A 13,789-nucleotide genomic window follows, 5' to 3' on the forward strand; every position below is an offset into this window, starting at 1 on the left:
ACAACACCCTGACCCCAATTAGAAAATGGGAAAAAGGGGGTTGATGATGATGCATGTTCAGATTTCACTATATTGTTTTAATTTTGGTAATACTTGGTAACAGTTAATTTTTACATTTCTGTTAAACATCATGCAGATTCATTTGAAAACACTTGTTGCTTGAAAACATCTTGACAAAATGCCCTTTTCTAGTACAGTTGCTATAGGACTGAGTAATTGCAGGACAAAGCTTTCTCTTATGGCTACAATTGGACATTCTTACAGACCTTGAATTAAAATTGCACAGGCATTAATCTGGACTACATTCTGGATTCTAATGTGGCTCTTTTCATCATAGCCATTATGTATGCAATGTATCCTTCCTTTATTTATCATTTTGCTTGGTAATTTGACTGAATTTTTTTACCTACATTCTTCTTCTTCTCAGTTAATTATCTTTACTGCATACTAGCAATTTCACTTGTTCTGCAGACATCCACTACTTTTGTTAATTTCAGATCCATTTTTTGTACAAGCCTGCCCTTTGTTTCATAATTTCTTCCATCATACATTATTGTGCGTTTTAGTAATGAGTTGTACAGCTCACTAGGGAGCAGGCCAGTGTGTAGATCCTGAGAACTTGTCTAACTTCCTTTCCTGGTCGCAGCTTGGAAGGTTCCTAAATGCTGCTGCACATATGCACACACCACTCCTCTGCCTGAGCAAATAGCGAATGCTGCAGGTGCTTGCTAGGCCCATTGCTGTGAGTGTTGCACCTACCTGTTTGTAGGTGTCAGTGATGATCTGAGCCAAGCCAGCTCTCTCTTCCCATGATGAGTAAGTCAGCATCAGCAGCCACTCACTGTGATTCGTCACTTCCTGGTCCATCAAGCTGTGCCACTAATTCAAATACTGGTCATCTGGATCATAGTCAGGGCTGTAATCCTCTATGTCACAGGGCTGGGATGAGAATATCGTACTTCCAAACATACAAACTCTTCTTCTCTTCTTGAGATACATTTCTTCAGCTGTGGCAAATAGTTCTTCAGTTCTGATATCGTATCAAGAAGCTTGATAAATAGCACAGAGATGATGTAGTCTAACCTTGCTCTAGTGTGTATCCCACTGAACAAGCAAAGTACTGTAATTAGCTCATTAGCACTAAAGCTAAATGTCCTGTATTTAACATTAGGCCTTATAACTAATTCCTGTAGTCTACCACTGTTCACTGCCCTTTGGTTTGACAGTAACACACTTACTGTTGTTTTCTGTTTTCTTCTTCTTTCCACCTTCCTCTCTTAACCATTTTTATTAAACACTTCTGCCCCTTTCCATTTGCCGTTTAATCTTTTTAATGGGATGGTGCTTAAGGCGAATGCATACATGACATTTTCCAGATTATTTTTACAACCAACCACCCCTCCTTCCATACGCAATCATAATATAATGAAAGGTTCTTCTTTAGGACTCTAGCCTATCCACAGACTCATATTGATTAATGTCTTGAATATGTTTGTCCTTAAGAAAATTTGTCATCTTTTCTTTCAATACATTCTGCATGATTTTAGTTGCCAGACTTACCTGCTCTAATTCATCTTTTGATTTTTTCTTCTCCCGTTTATCTCTGCCTCACTTTGAGATATTGAGTGCCACCTTCATGGCATGAGTGTGTGAAACTGTTTTCTGAGTGCTTTTTCAGCATTGTAGGTAGGTTTTTGAAGACAGTTGAGAGTAATATCTAAGAAAGATGGCATCTTTGGGTTTGCCCAATCCTTAACTTCCTGTTTAAGATCTTTAGATGTGGTAAGTGCGCATATTTTTTCCTGTATTCCATTCCCCATTATATCCCTTATTTTAATATTGAAACAAATGCTGGAGACTTCTTTTTAGTGATGCACGCACCACAACAACATTGCCAAATAGGACTACCACCCATACCTCTCAACCTGGAAACATCAACAATCTGGACAAAGGCCCATGAGAAGCAGGTACAACTGGCCAAAAATTGGTGTGTTGATTAACATAACATTTGCATACATAATCATGTACCCTCACCCACTCCCGAATAAGTATGTCAACTAAGGTAGCAGATGTAGTAGAACTCATCTTTCTCTTTCTCCCTGTTCAGCCCACAGATCTCAACTTTCCATCTCCAAAATGTGGAAAACTCTCTCTGAGAATGCGGACCAAAATGAGCATAATATGGGACACTACGCAACAACTTCACCTAGCAAGCTCACTACAAGGTTAATAAATGACTGTTCATACTTACAAAACTCTTTAGAGGTACTGACATGGTTTAATATCATTTATTGTAGATATCTATTTAAAACTTTTTTAACAGTGATGTGTGTATGACCTTGTCTTTCTGAAACATAGTATTTTTAAAACTCAGAATAAGCAACATTCCTCTTAGTGAGTACTGTTGTGAGATATGTCAACAACTCTACCTTCAAAAAAAGAAGCAGATCCATCAGGCTGGAATAACAAATTTTGTTCTCACCCAAAAGGTCCGAAACCGCTATGATCTGCTGTTGTTTCTTGATCCATCTTCACTTCTTAATCCAGCAAATGTTTAAAAAAACACAACTCACAAGGCAGAACTTTTCAACTAGATACATGCTGCTGAAGAACATCTGGCTTCCATGATGTTAGTTACAAATAGCGACCAGGTGTAACTTGTTTGTGTACTTTGTCTTTTTGAATAGCATAGACAAGTTACTCCCAGTAGGGTGATTCATTTTTATGCTCCTTCCTCGGAAATGCATCTTAAGTAACTAAGTTCAGAAACGCTAACACACTGATCCTGACTCTAACACTAAGTCTAACTGCAAATATAATCTCATAGCTGTCAACTTCATTGTGCAAAAATAATTAGAAAGGCAGACAAAGGCCCCAAACAAGGGACATTTTAAACATTACTCTGTTCCACTTAAAACAGTTAACAGAACATCTTTTGCATCAATATGCATTTCTGAACTCTAATATTTAGTATGGAACTCTAATTCCTGTTACTGTTGACTTACTGCAATTTTCAATGATTTACATGAAAATAAAAAAATATATATTTTGAGGAAAAGTGTAAAAATATGTGGCAAAATCAGGGACCTACCTTGTTTTAAAACTTGTTATATATAATTTATCTGTCTGCCTATGTAAAAATTTGGGAATTGAAGGGGCCGCTCAGAAATTCTTGGCACCCCCATTATTTTGCCCTCAAAACCGGTAAATACAGAGGAATTTGGTATGATTGAGAGGTATGCTACTACACACTTTTCTTTTTACTTATTTGGCTGTCATTCCATGACTCTTAAGAATGTTCATCATCTGCAGATTTCTGTTATGTACCATATGTGGGCAGGTAAAAGAGGTGACCCTGTGAAGGAGACATGAATCTTTCCTATCCAGATCTTAGCATCTTCACGTAATTACTTGGCAGCCATCAGCTGAGACTGAATGATTGTAGTAGCTTTGAGAACAGAGCAGAGTCCTTGGATCATTCTTGTTGAAAACATCATGTATTCATGTAGTGTGCTCGTGTACTGCATTTGCTTCCTGTGCTGCTTGCAACCAGGTATGGCTAGTGTCCTCAACATCAAAGGGCTGTTTTGGAGTGATGTAATGAAGTAGCTTTGGAGCAGCTCATTTATGCCAAGGGGTGAAGCAGAACATTCAGCAGCAGTACTGGTTTCTAATGGAAACCAAAGAGTAGTTGTGGTTATGTGCAAAAATAATTATTAATTAGGTTGATCCTAGTTGCACCCTAGGCTGATCTCAAATTTATATGTATCGGCAGGCTATGTAGGTGCTTTGACACCGAGGACTGGCTACAGTAGGAATTTAAGTAAAACCTACAGCATCCCTAGGCCATTGCGAGTGCACAAATCCCACTGTGTCATTGTTGGTCAGAGCACTGGACTGCAGTGGCTAAAGTAAACTGGGTATGGGTTAAAGTCACACAGTAGTAGGACATAGCAAGAGTATTTGGAACTGGGTAGCAACCTAGGTGAAAAAATACAGTGATATGATATACAAATTTTTATAAAGGAAAATATCCTGTCCTTTGTCCGAGCTGGCCATTTAAGTTCTTCAGGGTAGCTTCTGGATTGGCAGCTGCTGGTTCCCCATATTTCTCCTTTCTTTGCCAACTTCTGTGAGAAGCTTGTATTAATGGTAGGTAGTCTTTGTGTACTCTTTCCTTTCTTAGGCTTTGCAGGCTTTGTGAAGTTTTGCTGTTCAATTTTTTGATACCCCACTTTAGTGGTTTTATATCATTGTCAGTAACATACCGAAGAGGCTGCTAGTGCTGCTACACTGTGGTTAGTGTGACATGTAGCATAATTAAGTGTTGGTTATGTGGTAAATCTCTTGAAATGGCTAATAGAACATCTACTATGCAGTGCTGATACCTGACATTGGAGGCTCCAGATGTATTTGTATATTAGCTGTCACTGCAAGTTCTTACTTTTCCTTAAAGTATTTTTGCTTTTTGTCATTTAAGTAATGAACTTGACTATATATTGTTCAGCTCTGTTTTCTAATCTGATTAGAGGTATTCACATAAACCATCTTAATGTTGCAGAGTGGTGGAGCTGTTAACTATAAAACCAGGGATCTGGGCTTGAAAAGCCAGCCTGGGGTTGATAATAGCCTACGTGGAGATGTTGGAGTGAGTGGCCAGCATTGTGTTACCCAGCTTTGTGGAAGAGTGTAAAAAAACACTTCAATTGGAGTGACCATTATAGGAGCCTTGGATGTACTTACGTAAGCATGCATCCATAGTTTGTGTAAAACTGTTCTGGTAGTTAGCACAGATGATTAAGTCTCTAACAAGCTGCTTCCAGTAGTCAAGGGTTCAGGGACCAATACCTTTTATCTCCTTTTGCCTGCTGTGTGACATTGACAAGCTACTTAGCCAGACAATGCTCTTGGGTCACCCCTGGAAAGGGACACTTGTGTTCAGGGGGCTCACCCAGTTCAATGTATAAAAATAAAGCACACAAAAAATATTATAGTGTGTAGCACATTGTACAATCCACACTCACAAGGGATGGAGGTGTTAAGTGCTTAGAAAAACATAGCAGTCATCACGTATGGCCAGGTGGCAATTGATTCCTGCCTTCCACTGTCTACCTGGAGGTAAGCTGTTGTTTATGATAAAGTAGTCTCTGCAGAAAAGGGATACCCTGTTAAGGTATTAAGTAACATGGAAGAATGAATGGATTATTTAGAAGACCATATGGAGTAGATTACCAGTCTGTTAGGGGTAAAAACAAAAGGTAACCTTCTGAAACATGTACTGTCTGTATTGAATGATTAACAGTGTCTTAATTTTCAATTACAGGGAGGTGTAAATATGTGCATTTCCATTTGCCGTATAGATGGCAGTTTTTTGATGGAATGGCCTGGACTGATTTCGATAAAATGGAAGAAATTGAAAAAGCCTACTGTGACGCAAAGAATGACAGGTATCGTATGTGAACGTAAGCAACAGGACTTGGTAGTGCACACTTTTGTGATGTACAATTTGTTCTTGTGCTGCCAGTCTCCCAAAAATATAAACTATTTCTGACCCAACAGACCTATGTGTTAATAATTCAGTACTCTTCCCCACACCTCCCTTTTAACCCCCCTGAACTAGATTTCACTGCACCAATTACAAATTTTCTGCCATGGCTTCCCAAATTTGGGAATCCTTTCCCCTCTCATATTAAAGTAATTCACTCCTACCCAAAGTTCAGCTCCAGTCTTGAGCATCTTTATTTGAAGAAACACCTTGCAAATGCTTCCTATGTATTGGTACTGTCTAACCTCATCTTATTTTGCTTGTTTTACTCCTAAATCTTCCTCCTGTATTTGTTGATATTGTCTCCTTTTCTTCTACTTTCTGACCTCCTTTTTCCCTTATCATGGACACCTATTCTCTCTGTTAGTCCCTCCCTCTTCCACCACATTCACACTCTAGTCCGTACTCTTTACCTCTTTGCTTCCCTTCCTCTATTTCAAGCTATCTTCTCTCTTTACTGAAAGATTAATGCTGACACCCTCAATCTGTTTATGATCACAATTTCATTCTGTGGTGTTATTTATTGTATTGCAAACCAACAGCCTCTATATGGTCTTTGGACTCCTTATAGCTACACAGTATAATTGTGAACCTGATTTTGTTCAGTCTGTGGAATGATGTTATACATCCTGTGTTAAATCCACAAAAGTACTGTAAATATTCTGTTCTGAATAACAAGTTTTGTTTTTTACTGAACAACTGTAAATACTTTGTTGTAACCAACTAGCATATTTTGTGTGTGCCCTGTACTGAGCCTGGAAGTTTCCAACAGGATCAGCAATCTGCCCCAGTTAACATATTTTAAATAAATAAATAAATGAAGTAAAAAAGGAGGACTGTGAGGTACATTGTGCAGGTTGGTGCTTGCATCCACTAGTGATTTATTATGATATAGCTGTCCTAGTTATTATTCTTATTGCACGTGTGCATTTTTTCAGAAAAATACTCTTTAGTATTCAAAGTAATCTTATCTGGCCAGTGTTCTTCCACTGTGTTAAATTATACCATCCTGCCCTACTGTATGATTCTACTTATAATGACAAGCAGCAGTAATGGATCAGATCCTACAGAGCCAAAATATCACTGTGGACATGACAAGTTTTAGGGAACACAAACAGCCATAACGAGCATGGGGAAAATGGAGCAGCTGCCCTGGGAGCGAGCTATCAGGAGGTGTATATGACAGTTGTTGAAGGGCATGAGTGCAATACTGGCATTATTTTAAGAAGCTGGGTGATATCATGTCCACTTAAATCAGTGCTAATGATGCATTTCTGGTTGTTTTCAGCATGTTAATAACTGTAAAAGCTTACTACAGTCACAGATGAAAATGGAGTTTACCTTTTGGTCGTCAGCTTTGGGAAGATTTTTTTTTTTTTTAATTTTGCTTATGATCCTCAATTCAGTGAAAAAAAGTGTATCTAACAGCAGTAGGAACTACTGATGCAAGGTGCAATATAAGCACAGTTTGTAAGAAGGGTGAAGGCCATAATGATTGGTTATTACAAAGAGCTGCAGGTTTGCAATGAAACTGCAAGTACCATAGTAAATGAGGATATAGATAGGCATTAGTATTTTTTTGCTTGGGGTATACATAATTTTGTCACTTGAAATTAGCAGATGCTGTGTCTGAGTACATTTGATAGATTAATTAAAGGCAGTTTAGTTTCATTTAGCAGTTAAGGGGACAAATTCACAAAAAAGGACCAAATAGAGTAGTTGAGGTAGTACAGTTTGGCCTAATGCTGATTATGTGCAGTAGGAGCAACATTCCACGATAGTGTCAGGATAAGTGAGCAATTTGCTGGTGAAAACGCATGTTGCATAAGACTGGGACAACATCACAGAAGTTACATGACCATATGATCCCAGTAACATGCATGGAGCATGGTAGAGGTGATACATGCTCACATAAGCAATGAAGCTGATGGCTGATAATCCATGTCAACTATGAACAATGAACCTATGAACCTATGAACCTATAAGCAATGAAGCTGATGGCTGATAACCCACTTTACGGCTATACAGCAAACTCCCTACTATTTTAAGATGTAAACTGGAAGAAAATTAAGACAGGCAGAAAGAGAGAAGAACAAGCTGAGGAGCACACTAAAAGGCAAAGGGGTGGGCAAGCATGGACATATTATTTTCCAACAGATTTTCATTTCTTATACTTTCACAAAGAGTAGATGGGAAAGGTATTATAGAAAAGGTGTGGACGAGAAATAAAGTATAGTAGCAGGGTCAGACAAAGACCAATAAGAGAAAGAGGGAGAGAAGTTGACATGGATGTGGGTGGGACATAAGAAAGAGAGAGAGAAACAGATAGATTGGTGACGGGTAGGATTAAACTACAAAACTGAGTGGGAATTGGCTCATAAGGAAAAGGAACAACTGGGTGGGATGGCAACTGAATGCCACACTTCACAGTATTGCAGCAACCTAAGATCAATCACCTTCATAACCACCGTTGTCACAGGGCCCAGCCACTGTCAGCCTGCTCAGAGCCAGGCACAAATGAACACTCCACACTTCAGGTTGCCAGTGCAAATGTCCAGGTACCTGTCCACCAAGGCCATCACCAGACCTTCCATCTCCTGCTGGGTGACATACTGAGAAACTATGTTTCTCATTGGAGTCAGACTACAAGATGACACCAAAGAGTCCACCACTGGTCCCTCAATGGATGACTTTCATTATTCTTCAGAGAGTTAAGCGCAGAGACTGGGGGGAGACCCAGCAGTGATGGCAAGGCAAGTGTGTTTAATATGTTCACTGCCACATTACATTTACTGCTGTGGCCAACACAGAATAAAATATAAATGTTAAAGGAGAGAAACAGAACAACAGAGGGCAAAGAAAAAGATAGCAGTAAAGTGAGAAACACAAAAGCAGTTATCAGTAATGAGTGATAAATGGGGAGGCAGTACATTCCCTTGAGAAATAAAATGTTATTAGGTATGCACAGAAAACGAAAAACAATACAGATGCCTGTCACAAATGTATTACAGTAGTATATTTGCCACATAGGGTAAAACTAAATGCCACTGAACCACTCCCCTCTGTATAGAGCATGTCAGCAGTACATGAGTTGTAAACAGTGGGACTGCAAAGGACAGTGAAGGTAGGCTTAACAACCCCCTAAGCATAAGCTACCCAGTCCATAGGAACTTACTAACTGATGTACAGAATGCATACCTTGTAATGATGTCAGGTATATTCAGGAGGACAGAAAGCTTAGTGTTCTTAAAAGATAACATCTGCAAAGATTATACATAAAATATAAATATAAAGCTTAGTGGTCATAGCTTAAAACAGATCTAGAATGAGTATATGCAGTGGATATAAAAAGTGTACACACCCCTGTTAAAATGCCAAGTTTTTGTGATATAAAAAAATAAGACCACAATAAATCATTTCAAAACTTTTCCCACCTTTAATGTGACCTATAACCTGTACAATTCAGTTGAAAAACAAACAAATCTGTTAGGGAAAAAATATAAAAAATAATAACGTACAATAAGCTGGTTGCATAAGTGTGCACACCCTTAAACTAATACTTTGTTGAAGCACCTTTTGATTTGATTACAGAATTCAGTCTTCTTAGGTAGGAGTCTATCAGTATGGCACATCCTGACTTGGCAATACTTGTCCACTCTTCCTTGCAAAAGTGCTCCAAATCTGTCAGATTGCGAGGGCATCTCTTGTGCACAGCCCTCTTCAGGTCACCCCACCGATTTTCTATTGGATTTAGGTCTGGGCTCTGGCTGGGCCATTCCAAAACTTTAATTTTCTTCTGGTGAAGTCATTCGTTTGTTGATTTGGATGTATGCTTGGGGTCATTGTCGTTTTGAAAGGTGAAATTCCTTTTCATCTAAAGCTTTCAAGCAGATGCCTGAAGGTTTTGGGCCAAAAGTGACTGGTATTTGGAACTGTTCACAATTCCCTCCACTTTGACTAAAGCCCCGGTTCCAGCTGAAGAAAAGCAACCCCAAAGCATGATACTGCCACCACCATGCTTCACCTTGAGGATGGTGTTCTTTCGGTGATGTGATGTGAAGTGTTGTTTTTGCGCCAAACGTACCTTTTAGAGTTGTGGCCAAAAAGTTCAACCTTGGTCTCATCAGACCATAACACATTTTCGCATATGCTTTTGGGAGACTTGATTTGTTTTTAATAAACTACATATGCTTTTAGCACTGGTGGTCGCTTGGAGTTTTTGTTTTTTACATTTGCAGTTTGTTCTCCTGGGTGACCTTTGGCTGCTGGTGGTTGCATTTTTTATTCTATTCTTCACATTTTCCTATATGCTTTTGGGAGACTTGATGTATTGTTTTGCAAATTCTAGCCTGGCCTGGGTGTTTTTCTGTGTAAGAAAAGGCTTCCGTCTTGCAACCCTACCCCATAGCTCAGACATATGGAGAATACAAGAGATTGTTGTCACATGTAATACACAACCAGTACTTGCCAGAAATTCTTGCAGCTCCTTCAGTGTTGTGGTAGGTCTCTTAGCAGCCTCCCTGACCAGTTTTTGTCTTCCCTTTTCATCAATTTTGGAGAGGTGAATTAAAAAATAATTGATTCTATTTAATAATATAAAAATATAAACGTAAAAGAATATATAAGAATATATAAAACACACATTCTATAGATTTTATAAATAAAAATGCTTACAATAAAATATCTATCTTTGCTAATGAAATGGTACAAAACTACATTTGTAATAAAAACATATTACACATTCATATTTATATCATATGAATGTATCACTCATATAAATAACCAACAAAAGTTGTATTTCTTTAATAGATCTAAAAATTCCTAAAAAAAAATATATATATATATATATATATATATATATATATATATATATATATACACAAAATAAACATCTTATTATTTATTTTATTATTTATCATTTATAATATTCACACGATATATATATATTTTTTTACATATATATATATATATATATATTTATGTAATATTAAGATTTTTTAGAGTTTTAAAATAGTTGGTCACACAATACATAGGTAGGACATTCTTGTTATATAAGGTTTACAAAGAGTTTCCCTTAGATGTATGTGTATCTGGTTGATGAATACATAATTAATTGACAAATTAATTTATTTGATTGTTTAATGATTTGCCTTTAGTGGCTGGTTAGTAAGTGTATAGATGTATTTAAATGCAGTCAGGATATGTGTTTTTTGAAGTCTGAAGAAACGTTCTTCGTAACGTGAAAGTGCTTACTGTTTTTATTCTACAATAAAGGGTTGCCGTCAAGCCGTGGAGTGCTTCTTTTGTTTTTTAATTCGTTAACAGAGACTTTTTCTTGAGAGGCACCTAGCCCAGGACTGGTTTGTTTTATCTGAATTTCATGTTTTTTTGCTCTCACCGGAACTGGGACATGGCTACAGGCTTAAATAATGGTGTTGGAGAATTGTCGAGAAATGCTGAAGGTTCTTCCATTTTTCGTAACTTTTTAGTTATGGACAATAATCCACTTTTGAAGTTAACTACGAATGAATTAACTATTGATGTTTTAAGACAAATAAATACGACACGGAGCATGGAAGTGCTTCAGCTGACAAGGAAACTAGAGAATAGTTTCCACAAGTTAAAGAATATGCAATGGCAAAGGCAGCACATGGAGGCATGCCTTAGCTTCAAAGTAGTGCCGAGAGGACTACGAATTTTAAAGATGTCAATGTTTGGAAACACATATCCTGATTTGTTATGCAAATGGCAAAAGTTGAATTTAGAAACCAGCTATGGCTATATTAAACTTTTAATAGAACAGTATAGATCTATTGAGGACATTCTAAGCCAAGAAATAAATAAATTAGAAGGTGAATTAAAGTTGTTACTAGAATATGCTGAAATGGAGACATTCCGTAAGGATTTGACTACTACGCTATCTATGCTGGATAATAAGTTGCTGCAGGACAAAAGAAAGAAACTTGAAAGGGACTATAATGATTTTAGGAGAGGGCAAGTCTTCTCTTGGCCGAGAGATTTTGTGAAGGGGTGACAACAATGTTAAGAAATCAGCAATGAATATAACGCAAAGAGGGAATACCCATGCTCAAGCTACATCTAACAGTGTTTCGCCTATCATTCAGAGTAATGATCATCAGAACATGCTAGAGGGCTCTGTTGTCCATACGCCCCACGCAATGACGTCAATGGGAAGCACAATGGCTTGTGGAGAAGCCAGCAACTCGAGCACGGTGAAGGGATCTGTGATGGTGCACTCGAAGGGAGAAGCGAACGCTGACCGAAGGGATGCATGAGAGGGAGCGAAAGCTGACCAACGAAGCACACAAGAGGGAGTAAAAGAAAAGAGAATTACCAGCAATGGATGTGTTTCTTTTTCGGAAGATGTTTTACTTGAAGTAGAAGATCGACATTCTTTTCCATTTCCAATAAGGCAAGTCGAACGACGGGCTTGGTCACCATCAAACAATGTGAAGAAACGGAAGAACTCAGAGGACACATACGAATTCCAGAAAAAAGTTTTATGTCCAATACAGAAGGACTAACCATTAACATTTCCAGGTATGCATTGACTGAAAATGAGAAAGTGTTATTAGATAAAGGTTTATCTTTCATACCTTCAAGATATGCTGATGTTACTGATATTGTAATTGACATAAAGATGTTTGTAAGGAATTTGGGTTTAAAATTAATGTTTGAGAATGATGAAAGAACTGTAGAGAATGTTTTTAGAAAACCTTCCATTTTTGTACCACAAGCTAATTCAATATTAGAAGCATTTGAGAAAGCATGTGAAAGGGACTTATTAGAATATTATATGAAAGCGAATGAAAAACCTGAATTTTACAATTTGAGTCATGGTGAAAATGAAGCCCTAAAAAAGTTACAGATTAATAAGGAGATAGTTATCAGACAAGCAGATAAAGGAGGTACTGTGGTAGTATTAGATAGATGTATGTATGTTGATAAAATGAATAGTTTACTAGGGGAAGCTGATACATACCAAGTTCTGAACAATGTGTTATTAGATAAAATAATTAAAGGTACACATGAGATGCTATATGATTTACTTCTTTGCAATGTGATAGATAATGATTTGTATGTATATTTTTTGGTTGAAGAACCAGTAATCCCCAGTTTCAGGGGGTTACCCAAAGTACACAAAAGTTTAACCAATCCCCCCTTGAGACTGATAGTCTCTGGAAAGGGATGGGCTACGGAACCATTATCTATTTATCTAGAAAAACAATTTAGACCAGTAGTCAATGAAATTAAATCTATAATAAAAGATACAGAAGATTTTCTATATAGTTATGCGGACTATATTCATTCTATGGACAACAAGGAAAATGATATTTTAGTAACCTTAGATGTAGCTTCTCTCTTCACATGTATACCTAATCAGGTAGGCATGGAATATGTTAGGCTTTTATTAATAGAAAAGAATGTCCCCAGAGATCTTATTATGAGATATATGATGTTATTAGAGATAGTTTTGGAGAATAATGTCTTTACATATGACAAAAAATATTTTCTACAGAAGAAAGGTGTAGCAATGGGGACACCATGTGCAAACTCCTATGCGAACTTAGTTATGGCATACTGGGAGGGCACATATGTGTTAAGAGATGCTCCTTTTAAGGAGAACATAAAACTATATAAACATTTTGTGGATGATGTTTTCCTTGTATGGAATGGTACAGTTGAACAACTGAATGATTTTGTTTTATACATAAGTGGCACGACAGATTTTTTAAGATTTGAACATACTTTTTCATCTAACCATATAGAGTTTTTAGATGTATATATTAAAAAAGAGGGCAAAGAAATAGGTACAGATCTATATAGAAAATCTTGTTGGAGAAATAATTTATTACATCATAACAGCATGCATCCAAGACACATCTACCCCAATATAGTGAAAAGTCAATCCCTAAGGATGTCTAGGCTAGTGACTGATGATAATAGATATGATGAACAACAAAATATGTTGAAGAATAGTTTCTTAGAGAGGGGCTATGATAGACAGGGTGTAAATACCATTATTTCAGAAAATATTAGATACAGGAAGGACAAAGGGAAACCCTTTTTATTCAGATATAACAGAAGTGAACAAATGATGAGTAAGAAAAAATCTGATAATAAAATAAGTAGGTTAGTCATACCATATACAAACAAAAATAGTAGAATTAAAGAAATTATAAATAATAATTGGAGAATGTTAATGGTAGATGATAGAATTAG

General features: G+C 37.1%; 1 protein-coding gene across 1 annotated transcript in view; it reads left to right on the top strand.

Moving 5' to 3' along the window:
- Positions 1-13,789, top strand: part of LOC122815569 (protein mono-ADP-ribosyltransferase PARP12-like) — a 1,409,919-nt gene that overhangs the window by 599,667 nt on the left and 796,463 nt on the right. Inside the window, exon 5 of the mRNA XM_044088175.1 lies at positions 5,324-5,447. Within this exon, the coding sequence (XP_043944110.1) occupies positions 5,324-5,447 (124 nt within the window). The remainder of the gene's footprint in view (positions 1-5,323; positions 5,448-13,789) is intronic.

Source organism: Protopterus annectens, chromosome 11.part0 (genome assembly GCF_019279795.1).
Source record: "Protopterus annectens isolate FY-2018-M chromosome 11.part0, PAN1.0, whole genome shotgun sequence".
In the NCBI taxonomy this organism is placed as follows: Eukaryota; Metazoa; Chordata; order Ceratodontiformes; family Protopteridae; genus Protopterus; species Protopterus annectens.